This window comes from Ipomoea triloba, chromosome 3, assembly GCF_003576645.1.
Source record: "Ipomoea triloba cultivar NCNSP0323 chromosome 3, ASM357664v1".
Classification (NCBI taxonomy): Eukaryota; Viridiplantae; Streptophyta; class Magnoliopsida; order Solanales; family Convolvulaceae; genus Ipomoea; species Ipomoea triloba.
In genome coordinates, this window is record NC_044918.1 from 16,460,094 (window position 1) to 16,482,215 (window position 22,122).

At 32.7% G+C, this 22,122-nt stretch overlaps 2 protein-coding genes across 4 annotated transcripts; both read right to left on the reverse strand.

The window, feature by feature from the left end:
• Positions 1 to 4,634: 4,634 nt before the first annotated feature.
• Positions 4,635 to 7,247, reverse strand: LOC116012189 (RING-box protein 1a-like). Its single transcript, XM_031251670.1, has 5 exons — positions 6,997 to 7,247; positions 6,281 to 6,331; positions 6,098 to 6,157; positions 5,121 to 5,192; positions 4,635 to 5,031 (listed from the first exon to the last, which is right to left on the reverse strand). Exons 1-5 carry the CDS (start codon positions 7,151 to 7,153, stop codon positions 4,994 to 4,996), a joined length of 378 nt encoding a protein of 125 aa, XP_031107530.1. The 5' UTR covers positions 7,154 to 7,247; the 3' UTR covers positions 4,635 to 4,993.
• A 2,439-nt stretch (positions 7,248 to 9,686) lies between these two features.
• Positions 9,687 to 14,446, reverse strand: LOC116014387 (serine/threonine-protein kinase RIPK). 3 transcript variants are annotated; one of them, XM_031254436.1, is made up of 7 exons: positions 13,908 to 14,444; positions 12,111 to 12,181; positions 11,892 to 12,027; positions 10,868 to 11,004; positions 10,639 to 10,762; positions 10,522 to 10,544; positions 9,687 to 10,479 (listed from the first exon to the last, which is right to left on the reverse strand). In XM_031254436.1, exons 1-7 carry the CDS (start codon positions 14,233 to 14,235, stop codon positions 9,913 to 9,915), a joined length of 1,386 nt encoding a protein of 461 aa, XP_031110296.1. In that variant the 5' UTR covers positions 14,236 to 14,444; the 3' UTR covers positions 9,687 to 9,912. The 3 variants fall into 3 exon arrangements, with proteins under 3 accessions (XP_031110296.1, XP_031110293.1, XP_031110294.1); XM_031254433.1 differs by having other exon boundaries at positions 9,687 to 10,544; positions 13,908 to 14,446; XM_031254434.1 differs by lacking the exons at positions 10,522 to 10,544; positions 10,639 to 10,762; positions 10,868 to 11,004; positions 11,892 to 12,027; positions 12,111 to 12,181 and adding exons at positions 12,208 to 12,270; positions 12,365 to 12,488; positions 12,594 to 12,730; positions 13,618 to 13,753 and having other exon boundaries at positions 9,687 to 10,439; positions 13,837 to 14,443.
• Between the last annotated feature and the right edge of the window lie 7,676 nt (positions 14,447 to 22,122).

Consider the following 22,122-nt stretch of genomic DNA (forward strand, 5'->3'; position numbering starts at 1 on the left):
GTGTATTTGGTCCACACATGAGAATCGAAATTAAAATTAGTAACAAATACTTGATAATGATAATGAATTTTGATAAAAGTATTTTGCATGTTTGATAGTAAGGTGGGATGTGAATGATTATTACTATTAGTTGGGAAAGCAGGGGAGGAAGAGAAAAGAAACTCTTATTTTGTTAGGGAATGAGCTTTGCAATTAATTAGGTAATCAAAACACATAGTAGTGTTCTAAAAACCTGTCAACCAAACAATAACAATTACTTTGATACCCATTCACGATAGCTAAACCTTTCAACCAAACACACCGTAAGGGTTAAACTAGTTGAACTGAATTCAAACATATATAAGCAACTTAATAAATGTGCGGTCTAAATATTAGTTTAGACTTTAATTGAGATGATGAAACAACTAGTCACATGCAAAACACATCATCCAATCAAAAGATACTAATTTACGAGTGGCTCAACTTATTTCCACCCCTGCTATCTTACTCTGAACATGCATGTATATATTACTAAGCGTCATTTGATTTAATTAACTTATGATTGACTAATTTATGAATAGTTAACATAAAAGTGTTCCAAAAGGGGTGCCTAAGTGAGTAGGGTACAATTTTTACACTTGAAGATAACGAGTTTGATTAATGTCAACACTCTGTCGATTGTGTCCGCTGCATAGTATATTCCGAGTGCGATTTACCTCTCGTGCATAGTTTGTGAGCTATTAACAAAAGTGAAATTTAGCAACACATCTATTCTGTGAATTCCTTTCACCACCTAAAAATAATTAAATAAACATATAGAAGTAACAAAATGTGCCACGAATCACATAAAATATAATACTCCATAATATTATACAAAATTACATGATAAGTAGTGAGGTAGCTTTGTCACACTGCATGCACCCACGCGGTTTAAGGCCATTCCAGACAGCTATATATTGCACCTATATATTCTACTTTAATGTCTGGCTCTAACAAAGAGGATGATCTTTTGCACCGACTAAATTGAACATTAAACATTAAACATTAAACAAAACTTTTCATACAATTATTGATCATGTTCAACGTACGTACAAACTTAGCCAATCTTTCTGTCCTTGCACATGAGTATATAATATGATGATGCCTTAGTCGTATGTAACATGTGCACTGGAAAACAAGTTCAATTCTGTGATGTTTACGCATAATAAGCACAACTAGCAACCACGAAAAATCTTTTAATTAATTTATTCGAGTTGAAAGTGATACTTTTTTAAAGTAAAATAATTTTAATTTTATGTGTTATGAGTATTGAGTAAATTTGTTTATATGATGTAATAGTGTAAATAGTACGCCTAGGATTTATATGCTACAAAGTATTGTAGTGTATAGTTAAGGGATAATGAAGTAAAGTAATAATATTATGGATTATGGTAAATGGTAATGTTGTCAAGTACAATTTCATGTTACAAGTGAGTTTAGTCCCGATCTAAAAATGTATCCATATCCTCTTTCAAGTAGGTGAAGTATAATATTTATATAGTTGGAGTAGGAAACACATGGCGAAAATCTACTAATCAACAAGGTTGATGTGGTAGACAACTATGAGTGACTTAGGTTCAGTGGCGGATTTACATGAGAGCAGCATGGAGCCTTAATATTGTACTCCAAAGTTTTTTTTTTTTTTTTTTTTTGTGTGCCTCCGACCCCCTCCTTACCAAATATTTGTCATTTTGCTCCCTCCAAGCAAGCTTCTAGAGTAAGCTTTATACTATTTGTCTTTTTGACTTTCAATCCCAAACCATCCAAACCATACAGCAGTAGACCACAACTCACAACACAGTTCGGACTTTCGCATTCTGCAATTCGCACTTCAACAGTTCAACCGCATGTTCTTCTTCAATCTTCAAGCGGTAAATCTACATGTAATTTTCCATTTCTTTTTTATTATTTGAAGCTTTAATTTGAATCTTTTTTTTTTATTTTTTTTTTATGAATTACTCGTTATTGGAGCAAGATTCATTAGTCCTAACCACAACAAAAAGTCTAGATATTGTAGTTAAATGGTAGCTAAATGTCAAATGAGCTGATTGCTTTTGTAGTTTTGTTAGATGTGTTTTTGGTGAGTTTCCGGAGAGACTTTTAACATCGGTTATTTAGACCATACAACGTCGGTTAAATTTAGATGTTGTTCTATCAAAAATAACATACAACGTCTAACCTACAAGTCTATAATGTATTTCAAAAAACCGATGTCGTATACTTAGTTATTAAAATAATAATAATAATAATAATAATACGACGTAGTATTCACCAATTTTATATTCAAAAAATCGAATAGTGCATACGACGTCATATGCTTTTTCTTTTTTCTTTTTTCTTTTTTTAATTTTTATTTTGATATACAATGTCAGTTATTTGAAAAATAACCGACGTTAAAGCTAAGGATTATTTAAAAATATTATACATTTTTTATGTCAGTTTATCGAAAAACCGACGTTATATGTTATTTATGTAATTTTGTGATTGGCCCCGCACCAACAAATCCTGGTTCGGTCCCTGCTTAGGTTGGTATTCGGTAGTGACACGTGTTGAAGTGGTAGCTGACAAAAACCAACCCCATACATACAGGGGTTAGCTTTTGAATCTGGGAGGTCGGGCTGCATCCTAGTTGAGTTCGTGGGACATTGAACAATATCTTGGTCATATTCGAACCATTATACAGTATAGACAATCTCACATTAAGTACATTCAAAAGAAATTGTGAAGTAATACTTAAACTCTTGCAATTCACTCTAAGATCAGATCAGATCAGCACATCACCATTTTATTTGCTCTTTTTGCTTTTTACCCTTCTTTAATCTTCTTTACTTTTCTTTTGATATCAATTATTATTCATACAGGGATTTGAAACAGTAATTGACAGTGCATAAGATTCGTGCTGCGATGATGGGGGCCGGGGAAGTATGCAAAGGCAACTGAGGGCTAAAGGAAGTGGTCCTTCTTCCATACCAAGCACTGGCACTTGAATTGCTTTAGTACTATACAGACAACGCTTTCAGAAAGTGTTGTTCCCTTCTCGTCTTTTTCTTTTCATTTGTTTTCCCCTTTCCCCATGCACACTACACTACACAACAATCATTATATTCTCACGCATTACTCATTACGCTTCCCCACTCTGCAATCTGCATCTGCCTTTTTTGTTTTTACCTTCTAATTCATTGGCCACCAATTATTATTGTTTTTTTTTTCTTTTTAAATCACAACTCACAAAAGGATGATTGCAGCAGTGAAATGAAAAAGAAAACTCTGTTAATTGATTAGACAAGAATTTTTCTTTTAGCAGTGAAATGACTTACAAGTCAAGACCTTTTGCTGGAGTGAAACCAACATTTAAGTTAAATTAGAGCATTCTAAATTCCTTTTCCAACTTCTCATTTGAGTGTGTGTCAGTGTGGGCATGTATGTGTGTGTATATATATATATATATATATATATATATATATATATATATATATATATATATATATATATATATATATATATATATTTCTATTCAAATGTGGTCGCGCCTTCCCGTGCGGCCGTGCGTTTTACACCACTCAATGTTAAGAAATGCACCACTCAATGTTACAAAATGCACCAAAATAAAAATGCTTCTTAATATTGAGTGGTGCATTTCTTAACATTGAGTTGTGTAAACCACATGGCCGCACGGGAAGGCACGGTCACACCTGAACATGACCCTCTATATATATATATATATATATATATATATATATGTATGTATGTATGTATATATATATATGTATGTATGTATATATGTGTGTACACACATGCTTAAATGAGAATTACCCCCTCTTGTAAAAAAAAAAAAGTTGATCTCAACTATTCATCAAGATTATCGATGATTAAAATTTTTTAATAAAAAAAATACAAAGTCAATTTTATAAATAAAGTTAATACCCGATTTGATCTCTCAACTATTAAGATCTCACTACTTTAGTCCTCAACTTTCAAACTTGTTCAATTTCATCCCCGACTATACAATTATTAACCAAAATGATCCTAAATAGGTTTATTTTAATTTAAGACTATTTTAAGTAAAAATTGCATAGATATAAAATTAAGCAAATTTAAAAACCAAGGATCAAAGTAATAAATCTTAATAATCGATGAACCAAATCGGATATTAACTCTTATAAATATAATTACAAACTTAAAAATTTATAATCTTTTAAAAAACTAACCCACCTTTTTTTTTTCTTTTGTTTTTTTTCAATCAAATCACGGTCAACCATTAATCTACTCAAATAAATAAAACAAATCAATCCAAACTAATCACTTGAAAGCCTATTCTCATCTAAAAAAATTTCTCAACTGTAGTCCAAAAATTCAATACCCCACCATCAGAGTTTAATCTGTAACCTTTCCTCAAAAAGAGTCACAAAGGTGCCAATTATGCACAAGGTGCTTGACCTCCTATATTTATATGTATATAAAATAAAACTCTAAAATTATTAATGAGCAGCCTACATCTCAATTTCAACAATAAACTATAGCTCAAAACCTTGTGGTCTTGCAATACTAAGTTAAGATATCACAAGTTAGATTCCCAACCTCCCGGGAAAAAATAAAATAACAAAACTACAGAACTATTAACAAGGCGTGCACTACATTGCAATTTCATCAATAAATAGGCACGTAGGAATACTTGAAAGCACAAAGTACCAAACTCTGATCAGGGAGGGGCTACTCTCTCTACTCACCTCAGGGGTTCACAGGTATTGACATCAGCTAATAAGTGATCACTTAGATTTTGCAGCAAAATAGAATTAAGGAAATCTCAATAGGTATACATATTACATATCACAATCTAAGCAAACCAAATATTTAAGAGTGTTCTTGGCATTCACAATGCATGAGTTTAAATCATGTCAGCCTTAAATGCTGCCATCGCTCTCCGAATATGAACAGAGCAGAAGATTGGCAGTAGCTTCATTCACGAAGGATGCGGTTAGTGACCATACTTCTGGAACTCCCACTCGCTATTGTCTGAAAGATGCAACATTGTAAAAGAAGGGTTAGGAGGAAATAAACAACTGCATGCTGCCAAAATTGAGATGACATGAGTAAATGCTTACCCAAGGGGCACACTTGACGAGTTTTGAGCCATCGGCTGATGCAGTGGAAATGAAATGCATGGTTGCAAACTCCTATAAACAATTATCCTTGATTAAAAAATGTGCATGAAATCCAATGCTAGGCATCCACATTAAAAACAGCAGTTGCAGCCAACAAACAATGGCCAGTTATAAACAGATATAGTCAACTACAACTCAAGGCAATTACAGCATAGAAATAAACTTTAAAATTCATAGAGAATGAAGCACTTGGTCATTTCAACCTCGTGCAACTATGAAAGGTTGATCTAAATACTCCGGAAACAGTAGATTAATAAACACAGTAGTGTAAATTGTGGGATACTGGGAATATAATTTCTTAGAAAATAAGACATCCCGAATATAACTACACAAGGTAATTCAAGATCAAGCTATCAGCCAATCACATATTTTGTATCATAAAATCAATTCTTTGAGGATAGGATATCATAGTATATCCTTTGAATATCAGAATGTCAATTGAAGTGATCATAAAATGAAAACTTAATTAGCCACGTTAGCAAGAAAAATTTATGTAAGACTAAAAACACATGATTCAGTTTAATGCTCATAAACAACTACTGTGGGAATTACAATTCTATCTTACAAAGGAAAATTAGATAATCAGTAATAGTGCAAGGAAATAAAAGTGAACTTGAATAAAGCCTATATGCATTTCATTTTGGAAGAGTGAAGCAATCATTTGCACATAAAGGAAGCTAGTGTACACGGTCAAATCTGAAGATGTAAAGAAATATGAGAATCATATATTCATATGCAGCACAACAGTAAAAAAAAATATTAGTTATCATACTGATCAAAGACAGATCATGTATTCCACACCCAAACTAAGTTCAGAAAAATCCATAGAAACAGAATTGCCAATTCAGATTATGTAAACAAGAGGAAAGGGGTAAGGGGTAAGTACAAATACATTACAGCAAAAACAAACTACATACCCCAAGCAACTGTGCATTCCTCACTTGTTGCACTAGCTTGATTAGCTTGACACTCAATACCTAATTAAGAAACACAAGAAAAGCAAGCCCCATATATATTGAAAACGAGAGTTCAAGTTAAACATGATCAACTAACAAAACATTTTCATGAGTGAAGAAAGGTAAAAGATAACTGAAACTTACAGAGATCCATAATGTGGTTCCTACAAATTGCACAGTTATCCACCACAATATCTGCAATGATAGATGACCAAAGTATAATTATCAAAACACATAATGAATAAAGCTTTAGCTTATATGAATATACACATGGCAAGTTATGTATACACACATTTTCTTAGTAAAAACCTTTTGCATCTTTAGGGCAGATAATACATCATTATCTTCTCTTCATTAATATGTTTATCTTAATTAAATTCAACAATCAAAATTAAACAATACACCTTTCATATAGGTGGGATAAAACACAAATTATTGTTGTTTTCCTTCACTAATATGCTAACACTTCATTCAATTGTGTTTGAAGGATGGAACACCCGTGCACATTATAATAAAGAGAGAGCAAGGTTAAAGACCTATTGCCACCACCAAAATCATATTGGAAATATTTAGTGAAGAATAACCTAATAAACAAACACCAATACTTACAAGCAGCTAGGTTTTAATTATTCACCAGAAGTTTCAGGATTTAACTCGCCATTATATACAATTTTGTTTAACTATAAAGATCAAAATAAGCACAAAAAAAAAAACACACACACACACACACACACACACAATCATGTATACATATACGCATCCATACAATCAATGATACAAAAATATACATAAAAACAGCAACATCAGGGTTTTCGAAACTGTAATCGATACATAAAGGCGAACTACGGTTAGATGCATACCCCAGGCCCAAAGAGCAACGGCGTTCCACTTTTTGATCTCGAATTTCTTCCCTTTCTTAGACGAAGATGAAGTCGATGCCACGGAAGACGTCGCTCCGGCGCCGCCCTCGCCCTCGCCGGCCGGAACCATAGTCACATCGGTGTCCAAGGATGCCATCTAATCGGAAGCTAGGTTTCGGTCCCGATGATTCGATTGCCAGTCTCGATTTTGTACTGTTCTTCTGATTTTGTATTTGGAAATTCAACTTTCCCAATCGATGTACAATAGACTGTGGAATGTACATGGGCCTTCACTATGTGTCATAGTGTCGACATAAGCAGAAATATTGGACCGTGGCATTGGGCCCAACTCGACCACAGTTAGGCAATTGGTGTAGATGGGCTTTTGTAACAATAAGGAAAATTTAAAAAAAAATATTAATGCATCAAAAGATTATGTAAGGTCATTTGAAAATTGAGTCCGACTCTAACACTAAATTAAGTACTCCATCCGTCTCTAAATGGATGTCTCATTTGCTTTATACACGCTTTTTAATAAATTATAGTAAAGGTAATGTGCTTTCCAATTATACCCTTCACTTTTTCACTTTTAGAAATAAAAATAATAAAGAATGCAAAAGTCAAAAGGGTAAATTAGAAAAAGTAGAATGATGGTGATGTTCAATTTTGAAAAGAGAACAACATTTTGGGACAAAATAAAAAGGAAAGTAAGACAGGTAAAATGGGAAAGAGGGAGTATCATTTTGGATTTTTAATTCACACAAATTATATTCTTTAATTTGATATTAGAGCGACAAATTTAACCTTATGCAAAAAGTAAATCGACACACATATGTGAAGACACATGTTAAACATATACCATATAAATATAAATGTGTAGTTTAACTATTAGTTTAGACTTTTAACTGACATGTGACAAATTATTCAACTGTAATAATTGAAAGATAAATTAAAAATGTCTTTTTTTATTATTATATATTCATTTAAATAAAAAAACAGTCACAATAAGAATGATTGCTATTTCATATTCTAGATTCTAGAACTTATGAACCAAACAATACCTAAATGAAAAAGACACTTTCCGGAGATGGTTCAATAGTCAAACATATGGGAAATATCTTCCAATCATATCATTGTTAGTGATTGTGTACCAAATTCTCCCACATAAATTTAGAAAATGTTATTTTCTTTAATGTTATCATTCACCTCCAAATCTGACAGGTAAACAAACTTTAAAAAAAATTATCAATTATTTGTGAATTATCACATGCCTGAAGGGGAGTGTACAAATGCACAAACTCTCTTACTGATCTCGAGCAAACGAATGCCTATGGTACCCTAAGGTAACCACCAAATAATATGGAACACCTTTTTCCTTTTTAACGCTTTAAAAGTCCCGACGCAAAAGTTTAAGAATGAGTAGAGTCGTCAAAGTAGGCTGAGAAATAGAATTTAAAACCTGACAGTTTTATGGGCCTAAAAAGGATCGGCCCACACACCGGCCTCCCCCCTTCAAAGCCTGTAGGCCATAACGAGAGCTTGCAAAGTTTCAAAACATTTGAATTTGATTAAAAATTATGCTGATCTATGTCTTAACATATTTTTTAAAAAAATTACAATTTTTAACACTTGTTATGTGACTATGTACCAATTCTAGTGAAATGAGCTAAACTTGGGCAAAGATGATGTTTGGGGAAGTTGCCAAACAACTACTTAGCTTATTCCACAGCTGTTTATTCTAACAACTTACCAATACGAATGGACCATATCAATACATACAAAATACGGAGTATATATTTTATATGAGCCTTGACTCCATGAATGGCACCTTAAAACTAGGGATTTGTTATATCTTAGGAAACAACATGGATGGTTCCTCACAAACATCCTTATCATCATAGTTTATGAAGTCAAGTCTTTAATTTGGATAGATGCTAGCATGATTTAGTCACCCCTCACCAACAACACACATATGGTCCGACTATATCATTTTGGTTTCAGACTGCCTAGCTGTATTTCATATCTTTGTTTTTAATTTCATTATTCCTTTTGTTTTATATATATTTTTCTCTAGAAGAATGGTCATCAAATGTCGGAATGCATTTATTTTAATAAGAAAAATCGCATTTGTGTGTCTTAATTGTTGTCCTCTATATAATCTAGTCCTTTATTATTAATGTTTAAAAATTTTGTCACTCAATTGTTCTAAACATTGTCAATTTAGACTTTTAAGGATTAAACTTTTGATTACTTTAGGAGCTTACTTGGATTTGTTTATGAATTTTAAACTCAACTATTGAAAAATTTGGCGAAGAGTATTAGTATGTATGTTTGTATTTGTATATATACATTCTAACTTTCAAAAGCTTTATATCGGATAACAATTAAAAAATTAAAATTGTGATTTTTTAAATTATTTTTACAATTTCACTCTTTGACAATAGACATGTTAAAGTAAGTCAAACATAAGAACTTTCAATATCTTATCTCTCCATTCTTGAATGTGATGTTTTAAATTTTAATAGACTTCAATCAACACGTGGACCACAGTCTATTTTTATTCGGTGACTCGAGATGTGAAAATTTGAACTCATAAATCATAATGATCTTGTGCATGAGATTGACGGTCTCAATTAAATTACTAAATTTATAATTTGAAAGCATAATATTATATTTATATATTATACGCATTCCACAAAAATATTTATTTCCAAAAACCAAACATTTTAGCATCCATTATCTTGTGACATTGTTTGTTGCTGTAAGTATAGTATTAAGTAAAAGGGTAAGTACAACTTCTCCAAAAAAAAATCAAGAAATGAAAAATCGTATACTTATAGTTGCTGATGATACAAAAGCAAATCTATATATACAATTTGACTTGCAACGTCTTATCGTGATACGATTAAGCTCTCTTCATTCCATGATGTAAGGAGAGTTATTCGATCTTAATTTCTGCTCCAGAGCTGTTTCAGAGTAAACCATCGTGGAATTGGGACTTCTCGTCCTGTGCTTGTGATCATGTTGATGGCGGTTCTGGTGGTGGTGACGATGGTGGTGGTGGTGTTTGTGGCGGTGTTCCTCAGTTTCTTTCTTCAACTCCTTTTGCTCTTCTTCCCCATGATCTTTTTCAACACTTATTGTTTTTGTATCTTTTTCTGTCGGGGCTGTGTACACGAATGTTACCGATGAAACCTCCTTGTAATCTTTTAGAGGTTCCAATGTCTTGACCACCGTGCTCATCGTCGGCCGGCTTTTTGACCGGTGGCTCAGGCATTCGTACGCCAGCAGCGCCGCCTTCTGGGCTCCGGCCTCCGAGTACATTCCCTCCAGTCTCGGATCCAATATCCGCCGGAGTTTTCGCGGATCTTTTAACTGCGGTCGTGCCCAGTCCGCCAAGTTTTGTTCCCTTTGTGGTTTAGTCTTATCTATTGCCCTTCGACCCGTTAACAATTCAAGTAACACAATTCCGAAACTATACACATCCGTTAACAATTCAAGTAACACAATTCCGAAACTATACACATCGCTCGCTGCAGTCAAATGTCCTGAAGATTAATCACATACAAAAAATCTTATTAATAACTCAAAATTAAATTCTTGTTTGTTTATAGTTGTTATGATATAAGATTGTAATTTTACCCGTCATGATGTATTCTGGAGCAGCGTAACCATGGGTACCCATCACACGGGTGGAGACGTGAGTGTCGTCACCTTCCGGACCATCCTTAGCAAGTCCGAAATCAGAGAGCTTAGCATTGTAATCCTGAAGAAAATTGTATGACTTTGATCAGTAAATATATATAAAAAATTAAGATTAATTTTAACCGAAGTTATCTCATTTAAAACAAGAGTAAAAAATGTTACTTACAGAGTCCAGCAAGATATTTGAGCCTTTGAAATCGCGGTAAATGACAGGCTTTTCAGCTTCATGGAGGAAGGCAAGACCCTTTGCAGCTCCAAGAGCAATTTTCATTCTTGTTGACCATGGAAGTGATGCTGAATATCCTGCATTATATTATTTCAATATTAAAAAAATATTTTTTTTGCTATTAAATAAGTATATTAAAATAATAAGCGTTTATAAAACGCTACATTTTGTATAATATTAGGCAATAAAAATTTTTTAAATTTAAATCGCCCAACATTATATTGATGCGCGCTACTCGTCATTACTAATTTAATTGAATAAAAACATTTTTATGTACAGCACTGATATTTATAATCATAAAATGAGACTAACTTAACAAATTGTTGGTCCGACATATATACTTGACTATATACTTATGACATGATAAGGTCTATGTTTGCTTAACAACGTGGGAGAATTGCTATAATATTTTAATGGTCTAATCTCAATCAACCAATAACGTTGAATTTGCAATGAGCAGTGCAGACCGATTCTAATTATATTTTTGATTTGGTAAAAATCTGGGGACTATATAAAAGCTCCTCCACCTACCACATTTGTTAAAGCATCACTAAAATTTTTATTAGGTCAACTGTGACAAAATCACTTGCATTTTCCCCCTCCTTTTCTTATCTTCCATTCACAATATTTGACAAAACCCATCCTAAAACTCCATTTAAGTCTACTTGAAAGCTACCCGAAAAATTTATTATGTCTTAACTAAAATGTTAAACTAATAATTAATATTTATATATTATATAATTAACAAAAATAATGGATCTCATGCTTAACCACAGAGTTCATTAGCTATATATTTGTCATATCTTACTTCAAACTAATTAGTGGTAAGTATGTTGACATTATCCATTTAACAACGTCCCTCCACGATAAGTCACAACACCACTATCGAATTGAGCAGGTACTGAACTTGGCCCACACGAAAAAAAAAAAATTGGAATTAGTGGGGTGGTAAAAGATGGCATACTTCTAAAGAGCTGATTTTCCAAGCTGCCTCTGGGCATGTACTCGTAGACCAAAAGCCTATGTTCCTCTTCGCAGCAATACCCAATCAGCTTCACAAGATGTGGGTGTCTCAATTGCCCCAGGAATATCACTTCTGTCTATTGAAAAAAAAAATTAAATAATTAATTGATGATTTATTAAATTGAATAAAATATTTTGATGATTTGAATTTGATGCTCACCAGCCATTCTCTATGACCTTGGGAGCCATCCAAATCAAGGAGCTTAACAGCAACGGGCTGGGCCTTCAAACCCGGTCTAAGCTTATCATCGATGNACCCGTTAACAATTCAAGTAACACAATTCCGAAACTATACACATCGCTCGCTGCAGTCAAATGTCCTGAAGATTAATCACATACAAAAAATCTTATTAATAACTCAAAATTAAATTCTTGTTTGTTTATAGTTGTTATGATATAAGATTGTAATTTTACCCGTCATGATGTATTCTGGAGCAGCGTAACCATGGGTACCCATCACACGGGTGGAGACGTGAGTGTCGTCACCTTCCGGACCATCCTTAGCAAGTCCGAAATCAGAGAGCTTAGCATTGTAATCCTGAAGAAAATTGTATGACTTTGATCAGTAAATATATATAAAAAATTAAGATTAATTTTAACCGAAGTTATCTCATTTAAAACAAGAGTAAAAAATGTTACTTACAGAGTCCAGCAAGATATTTGAGCCTTTGAAATCGCGGTAAATGACAGGCTTTTCAGCTTCATGGAGGAAGGCAAGACCCTTTGCAGCTCCAAGAGCAATTTTCATTCTTGTTGACCATGGAAGTGATGCTGAATATCCTGCATTATATTATTTCAATATTAAAAAAATATTTTTTTTGCTATTAAATAAGTATATTAAAATAATAAGCGTTTATAAAACGCTACATTTTGTATAATATTAGGCAATAAAAATTTTTTAAATTTAAATCGCCCAACATTATATTGATGCGCGCTACTCGTCATTACTAATTTAATTGAATAAAAACATTTTTATGTACAGCACTGATATTTATAATCATAAAATGAGACTAACTTAACAAATTGTTGGTCCGACATATATACTTGACTATATACTTATGACATGATAAGGTCTATGTTTGCTTAACAACGTGGGAGAATTGCTATAATATTTTAATGGTCTAATCTCAATCAACCAATAACGTTGAATTTGCAATGAGCAGTGCAGACCGATTCTAATTATATTTTTGATTTGGTAAAAATCTGGGGACTATATAAAAGCTCCTCCACCTACCACATTTGTTAAAGCATCACTAAAATTTTTATTAGGTCAACTGTGACAAAATCACTTGCATTTTCCCCCTCCTTTTCTTATCTTCCATTCACAATATTTGACAAAACCCATCCTAAAACTCCATTTAAGTCTACTTGAAAGCTACCCGAAAAATTTATTATGTCTTAACTAAAATGTTAAACTAATAATTAATATTTATATATTATATAATTAACAAAAATAATGGATCTCATGCTTAACCACAGAGTTCATTAGCTATATATTTGTCATATCTTACTTCAAACTAATTAGTGGTAAGTATGTTGACATTATCCATTTAACAACGTCCCTCCACGATAAGTCACAACACCACTATCGAATTGAGCAGGTACTGAACTTGGCCCACACGAAAAAAAAAAAATTGGAATTAGTGGGGTGGTAAAAGATGGCATACTTCTAAAGAGCTGATTTTCCAAGCTGCCTCTGGGCATGTACTCGTAGACCAAAAGCCTATGTTCCTCTTCGCAGCAATACCCAATCAGCTTCACAAGATGTGGGTGTCTCAATTGCCCCAGGAATATCACTTCTGTCTATTGAAAAAAAAAATTAAATAATTAATTGATGATTTATTAAATTGAATAAAATATTTTGATGATTTGAATTTGATGCTCACCAGCCATTCTCTATGACCTTGGGAGCCATCCAAATCAAGGAGCTTAACAGCAACGGGCTGGGCCTTCAAACCCGGTCTAAGCTTATCATCGATGAACCCCTTGTGAACCGGTCCGAATCCTCCCTCGCCGAGGAAATTGCTGCTGGAGAAGCTCTGCGTGATCACTTTCAGCTCCTGCAGTGTGAACGCGTGAATGTTGGAACCGGCTAGCGAGATCGACAGATCCTCCGACAGCGCGGAGGAGCTCAGCTCCGTCGCCGGAATCCTCGTAAACGACGCCTGCTTCGTAACCTCTCTCCTCGGCTTCTTCGGCGTCGCCGGCATATCGTCGACATTCCCGGCCGCCGCCGGCGCCGCCCTAAAACATCCCGTAAAGATCGAATCCAATGCGATCTTCATCTCCGATTCAATTCGACTTCAATTTATCGTCGTATAACTGAGAAATCGATCGATCCTAACTGAGAAATCGATCGATCGATTCGGTCGAGAAAGACGGCAATTCAAAGGCGTATTGTAGTGTTGAAGAAGATCAGAGAGAAGAATTGAAGCAAATGCTATCTCTATACAGACACAGACAATGAGGTTTGCGAAGTGCTTTATACATATATAGAAAGGAGATGACACCAACAACATGCACTCGAGGACGGGATCTTTTCTTCGTAGACGTGGAGGCTAAATAAATAAATATTAATTAAATAAAATAACATATTTTAAGTGGGTAAGAAGTCACAAGTCTAAAATTTTGGTTGAACGTGATGAAATGACATGGCTGCCCTGTTGACTTTAATTTGCTTCGTTCTTTAATTTCTTGCGCTCTCATTGGAAGCTGCTTAATTTCCAGACTTCTAAAACAGTTTCCCACATATGCTCTAGAGTCTAGCCAGCCGAAAAGCGAATTTCGAATATGATTGACTGTTCTTTCTTTTTGTTAAAATTTAAATAGAGTACCACGGGTGATTAATGATTTCATCCATAAAAAAAAGAAAGAATAGAATACAAATTTAACAGTAGAAGGAGAATTAATATAAAATCAAAAAAATTTATATGAGCATTCTGATGGTCGTAGGATCCTCCCTATATAAATTTTTACATCATTTTGTGTTTTAATTTTGATTATTCATTTTTTTTAGAATTTTCAATATTTTAAACGATTTAAGAAAAATATTGCATTGTGTTTGGATTGTTCTATCTTTCTTCCTTTCTGCGTGTGTTCCTTTACGCGGGGAGCTTTTTTAAAAACAATAATAAAAAATTTATTAACTATTGTTAGTATCGAAAAAAACAAAACCTACGGAATCAAAATATAAGACTTGTAATATGATTTAGAAACGTGCAACAAAACAAAACTTTTTTTAAAAAAATTTTCGATTTGTAAATAGGGATGTAATTGGTATTACACACTAATACGAGTTTAGATATAGGAATTTATTAGTGGAATTGCAGACTTGATTTTAGAAATGTTATAAGTCGATAATTAGAGAGTTATTTATATCGATTAGTGTGTATATCAGTGTATTATATATATATATAACATGAATGAGAAATCATATAACTGATTATTGCATCTATCGCCTCTCTCTTCCTTTTTATCTTGCAGTCTCGCGGCTCTATTCATTATCCTACATATCCTTTAATTATTAGTATAATCTTCCAAACACCCTTTTTCTAAAGAATTTGCTTTGACTTGAATCGAAACTTATCAATGTGATAGCTAGCTTATAACACATTCTCTCTAGTACACTATTATTAGAAATAAGGCATGACTTCATTTGTAACAAGTAACTATATATGTTCACATGCATGTAGCAAATGTCTATAAATAATATATAGTATATATATTGGTATTTATATCGATTAAATGTTTGTTGCATTTCTATTTCTTAAACCTTTAAAATATAATTTTTGAAACTTATTCTTCAAATGGACCAAATAGTGTAATACAACACATACTTTACTCATGTCTTTTCCACTCTACTCTGTATATTTTTGAAAGACCCGAAAAACTTGTAACTACTATTTGATAGTGTTATTGGGTAAATCTCGCTTATGTGTAATAATCCACATCATCACACAGAGTATAAATCATACTATTCCTCCAATATTTAGTTCCTGAACTAAACATGTTAAGGTTTATTATATCCATATAATAATTATTAATATATCCATATAATAATTAAGAAACAAAAAAAAAAAAAGTTTAAATACTTGATTCAGTTTGTTGATCCAAGTCTCAATAACTTGTATTTCAATTGAACATTAGTGATTAAAATGAAAAATATGTGAGTGGGCCGTAGGGATATCTTTTAGAACATTTTTTAAAAATAATTTACGTTAAGTTAAAAAAAAAATAATGGAGAAATAATATTTTGTCTTTTAACTATTATATTCTTTCATTTTTTTTTAATACTAGTGACTTTGTTACAATGTAGTATTTGTTCATAACTAATTTTTCAAAACTACTGAAGCATAAAGAGTTAATACTGTTCCACTGGGGCTCAAACCCATTACCTCCATCTCATAGAGTCACTTCGTGCCACTAGACCATAAGGTCATTAGCGTATTCTTTCATCTATTCGGTATGTAAATTTAATTTGTATATATTTAATAATACAACGAACTTAAACTCTGCTCTTGTCATGATCATAATTGAATGATTAAAGTTAAGTGTCATTTTCTTTAGGTTAAAAAATGGCTGCAATTATTATATTTGGAAAGAAGGGTATGTATGTATATGCATGTAACACGGTTTGCTCCAATAATGATTTGGTCAGAGGATTTGTAAGCTAAGGTCAAACATACATAACGATGAATACTGCAGTATTTAGGACTTTGTAAGCAAACATGGGGGTTAGGTTGGTCTGCACAGTTGTTAGAAGTTCTAGAAGCCAAATTAAGCCCCTACTGCATTTTATTATTTTATTTTAAAAAATATTTTTTTTTTGAAAACAAAAAATATTTATTTTCAAACCTCACTTTATACTTGTCTATAGATACATCAGCAAATTAAATGAATTGTATGTAGAGGCCAAAGATATCTTGGGGTGGGCCCAGTAGCTAGGGTAGGTGGGGTATCACTTCCAACATGTTGTTGTTTTTCCTTTTGAAATTTGGGGCCTGTGGAATATTTCTTTCTTTCTGCCATGCAACACCTATCCAATTAGTTGACAAATTTGGCATGGTTTTAAGTTTCTTGTTTTTCTTAATTTTCTTTTTGTTTCTGTGGCTTTATTTGTGATGGGGGATGTGAATGTAGCAATCTAGGTAGTAGGTAGAGGGAATCATGGTGTATTTCTTGGAATTATTTCATAATACATGGGCTTACTCTACTTCAATTCCTTTTATTTGTAGTTGTACATGACATATCTATGAGTTTAATTTAGTAGCGAAGTTCAGAATAATTTATCATAATTTGTTAATGGATTGGAGCAAGAGGATATCAGTGAGTGGAAATTGAGGGCGTTTCTGTAAGTGCAATTTAAAAGATTTTAAAAAGGGGAAGTGAGAAATTCAACCATTTATATATATACTTTTAGATGTTTAGAGTTATTCGAGAGTCAGAAAGATGAGAATGGAGTGAAATTTTTTATTATATATTTTTGAATAGTTAAGATGGCGAATCTTGAAAAACTTTCTAGAATATAATGGAGTGAGATCCATTTTGGTTGCTAAGTGTTGGAGTGCAATGATGCATTCACTATATATGTGAAATTTCACAAAATTTCATCATATATATTGTATTTAATAGCATTTTGGGTTAAAACTAAAATAATTTTAAATGTTGATGACTAAAAAAATGAATAAATCAAAATTGAGATAATTAATGTCATTATAATTGGATGACTAAAACTCTAGTGGGATACACTCTCAATGGGTATTGTATTTGTCATTTCATTATTTCATGCATGAATGTTATCCTTGATAAAAATATGCTTAGTAGATTTGACAAATAATTACTGATAGGGAATATACGGGTACAACCAGACGTATTTAAACAAGATCGATCAAAATTGATCATCTTCGGTTGTTGTTAACTTCATCCCCTAACCAAGATTCTCAACCCAAACAAGCGTCCGGTAGGCTCCACTTCAACTCACGTCGCACTACCTATTCCCAATTGGACTTGACCATGAAGTCCATTATCGTGACCGGTCGATAAGCCTTTTGCCGTACAATTAACTCAAAGATACTTTCCAAATAGAACAATCATCATATCACATTCCATCACCTCTTCAATCTCATCTGAACACTTGGCATTACAATTATATATGACCGCCCAACCTACGCTCAATACGGCCAAACAAATAGTCTACACACCTGGTAATCCGTGAGACGGTCTGACACAAGTGTTATCCTTTGTATCTTACAATCATATTGGAGTATCGGACTCATTATTGAGATTGGAATCAACTTGTAATTGAAGTAATTAATTTTAACAAAAGTTGACTATTTGTTTGGCCATACACGAGAATCGAAATCAAAATCAAAATCAAAATCAATAATATATACAAGTACAATTCGGTAGCATAGAAATTCTAGTTATATTACATATAAAGTAGAGAAGTTTAATTAAGAGCACAACATAATTTTCGATTAAAAAAAAAAAGTAAAAACAAAACAAAAACAAAAGCACTAAGCCTGAAACACCAAAAATCATCTATATATGTTTATAAACAATCGATTTGTCTACCAAAAATTCGTGGTTCTTGATCACATGCCACCCTCAAGAATGCCTAACAAAAAATTCGTCACAATATATATTATGCTCTTTATAAATATAAAATGCTTTAGTCAGTAATTATTTCGAAACAAAATGATAAAAAATGCTCAATTAAATAAATTAAAGATAAGTACTAGAGACATATATATAGCCAGTTGTTAACCAACTTAAGTGCACAATATACTGATTCCTAAGATACTACACCCACTCAACTCCGATCTCCATCGTGTAAATTATGGAGAATTGTATTGTCAATTCTTGGACACATATTCTAACACTATTATTCTCGTACATCTCCCCATAACATTACAACGTTAATTATGTCGTTCATCTCCCATCGGTCACCAAATACACTGCAAAGAGCTCTGAACTTAGCGAATAATTTTGGCCACCAGGCTTCTCCGACCGGCTTTTCTTTTCTTTTTGATTTTGCTACTTATTTATTAATTTTGCAGGTCCAAGTATAAGAGATAAGGAGGAGAGAAGAGGAAAAAAAATTTACTTTTACACACCCAGCATGGCGCGTGTATAGATGCACATTTACACTCAACGAGATTCTTCTTGCTTTTTTCTTTTCTCTCTCCCGTGTGAACCCCACTAAAAATCAAATTTGCAAGAAAAGAAAGAAAAAAAAGAGTAAAATCTAGCATCTCCATTTGTGAAAAACCAACCACTTGATTTTTTCCTCCTGCAAAAAATCAAATAAAAATCACTAATGAATTTGCTCTAAGCACGGTCTGGTAGCCTTGCCCATACTATGAGTTAATTCCAGCAATGGTCCTCTGACTATGTTAATTTTTCAAAATTAGTCCACAACTTTTAATTTGGACAATTTAGGTCCCTTAACTCTCAATTTCTTTCCAATGTTGGTCCTTTCGTTAAATTTTGGTTAAGTTGAGGTCAAATGAATGGGTAAAATTGTCCGTTCACCTGTTTAGTGTATTATTATTCGTATTTCTCCTGTCATATATGCTATATATATGAATCTAATCTCAGTCGAAGTTAACTCACCATATATGTATTCTTGCCTATAGGACAGGAGAAATACGAGTATTAATACACTAAACATGTGAACAGACAAATTTACCCCTTCATTTGACCTCAACTTAATCAAAATTTGACCAAAAGACCAACACTAGAAAGAAATTGAAAGTCAAGAGACCTAAATTGTCCAAATTAAAAGTCAAGGACTAATTTTAAAAAATTAACATAGTTGGAAGACCATTGCTGGAATTAACCCCCATACTATACTACCCTCCCCCTATTGGCCACTTGGTTTGCACACTTCAAGGATGTTAGATGTACTAGCTCGACCACTTTTAGAGGCAAAAGGCTACTTGACATCGAGTGAGTCCCAAAACAGCCGAGGGCTTCCCTCATTACACTTCCTCGTCAAGCTCCGGAGTATGGACCTAATATCCCTAACATCAAGTAAGAGTCAAACTTTGCATGTGTGACTCATAATGAATTTAGATTAGTCTCGTGGTGGTAGAGATACTAGATATTCCACACACCCTACCAAAAAAAAAGTAGAGTTTAGTATTATTACATGTCATATGGATTGCAAAAATGTCAAAAAATAAGATGAACAAATAAATCAAACAACAACTACCATAGCTTGTAATTATCAAGTGGAGTTGTACCAAACCTCCCCAGAAATCAAAATATTAGAGAACTGTTATTGTAACTTCTATTGACTGTATACCAAGCTGCAAATCATTGATTTGGGGAAATTGTTCGTCCAGTAATTTAATTGCCTAGTCTTCATTCTATATTTACATTTTGGTTATAATATTATTGGATAAGAATTTTTGTTCAAAACTAATCATTTTCTTCCCCACTACGTAAATAGGAATATGACATTTTAATGAAAATGACAATTTTGACAATGATTATATTCTATTACACTGTTCGTACGTACAAGCCATTGCATTGGACTCCAGTGACCTGCACTATAGGGACGTGTAGTGGATTGGTGTTTGGTTCATAGAGTAACGACTAAAGAAAAAGATTTGTAATCTAACCAAATTAGTCAGATTATTGACTTAGTAAGTTATAAGTTTGACTCTTAGTGGAAACCAGCTAAACTTTTTTATTTGAGTCGGCCGACTATGAACAACCTAAATATACAATTTTTATGAATTTTGTAAGTTTATAATCGTTACTCGAAAGATGATGGCATTTCTAGGTGAAGCCCGTTTTGTCACTGTACTACGCTCTGTGTAAATCAACTCAAATACTAAGTTTAATAAATAACTCTTGTAAAGACTTTATGGTTTAGTGGCACCGTTGCACTCCCCCATGAGAGGTTGTGTGAGGGTTTGAGCCTCAGTGATACTCAAAAAACTAATCACGAACGCTTTATCTAATAAATTTATCAAAATTTTATAAAATGTTTCAAATAAACACTTATAATTTTTTTATATATATTTATAATTTTTTACACATTTCGTATACTGCATTTCCCGTTTATGAGTATATGCATAAACAACTTTCTTAGCTCTCAAAAGTTTTAATTAAACAAAGGGAACATAACCATGTTTGAAATTTGTTAGGGCAAGAAAATCTTATAAGGTAAACGTCGCATGTCATTAATTGAAGATGATGATCATCTATCTCTTAAACAACGAACACGCTTTGCTCCAATTAATGTCAACTTTTTCACCTATATATTATGTTTATATGCAATTCATGTGACCAAACGTGTTTCAACCTATGACTACTCAAATCTGGAAAAAATTAAATAAAATAAAATAAAATTATGTTGCCTTGTCAATATATGTATGTATGACCACTTCTTCGTGAAATATAAATATATATAATGTATGGCATTTGCTAACGTTGAGATCTATTTTCAACTCTCACTCTCTCATTTCTCTCCATTTTATAGTCATATATATAGATTGAGCATATTGCCATATTTAATCATTTACAATTATGCAAGTTTTTTCAATCAGTCATCAAGAACTATGCAGCGTAACTAATTGTACTTATGTTAGGAAGACCTCAAAGGATTAAAAATTCGAGAAAGTAGAAAAATTTTATGGCCATGTTTGGTAAAACAGTTAGTCTATAAGTCAATTTTAACTTATTTGATCACTATTAGTTGTTTGACTTGGTTAAAAAATCAATTTATGTGTTTGGTTAATCAACTTTTTGTAACTCCGGAATGTTAAATTCAAAAAAAAGTTGCTCAAAATAACCTTTTCAATTAACTTTTTGAGTAAAGAAATTATATCAAGCAACTATCAGCTAACAGCTAATTTACCAAACACATTTTTACAATCAACTAATGTTATCAATTATTCAAATTCTCTAACTCAATCTGCTTACAACCATTTACTAAACAGCTAATGTCATCTCATCTATGCTGATACTCCCATGCATGGATCTTGTGTCTCTATCTTTTGATATATCATAAAGACAATCATTTGTTTGGTAAATGAATATTTGCAATAGGTTTTTGGCTTTTTTTTTAATAGAGTTTAATTGTTTGATCTAGTCAAATCAACTAACATAATTAACTATCCGTTAATTGACAAATAAGTGCAATATAAATTTTAAAAAAA

Excerpts from the sequence above, each read along its gene's own strand:
- LOC116012189 (XM_031251670.1), bottom strand. The coding sequence starts at position 7,153 with ATGGCATCCTTGGACACCGATGTGACTATGGTTCCGGCCGGCGAGGGC. Across the intron at positions 6,332-6,996 it reads CGTTGCTCTTTGGGCCTGGG|ATATTGTGGTGGATAACTGT; the intron begins GTATGCATCTAA and ends CTATCATTGCAG. Across the intron at positions 6,158-6,280 it reads GAACCACATTATGGATCTCT|GTATTGAGTGTCAAGCTAAT; the intron begins GTAAGTTTCAGT and ends TTTCTTAATTAG.
- LOC116014387 (XM_031254433.1), bottom strand. The coding sequence starts at position 14,235 with ATGAAGATCGCATTGGATTCGATCTTTACGGGATGTTTTAGGGCGGCG. Across the intron at positions 10,763-10,867 it reads CAAATATCTTGCTGGACTCT|GATTACAATGCTAAGCTCTC; the intron begins GTAAGTAACATT and ends AATTTTCTTCAG. Across the intron at positions 10,545-10,638 it reads TCCAGAATACATCATGACGG|GACATTTGACTGCAGCGAGC; the intron begins GTAAAATTACAA and ends ATTAATCTTCAG.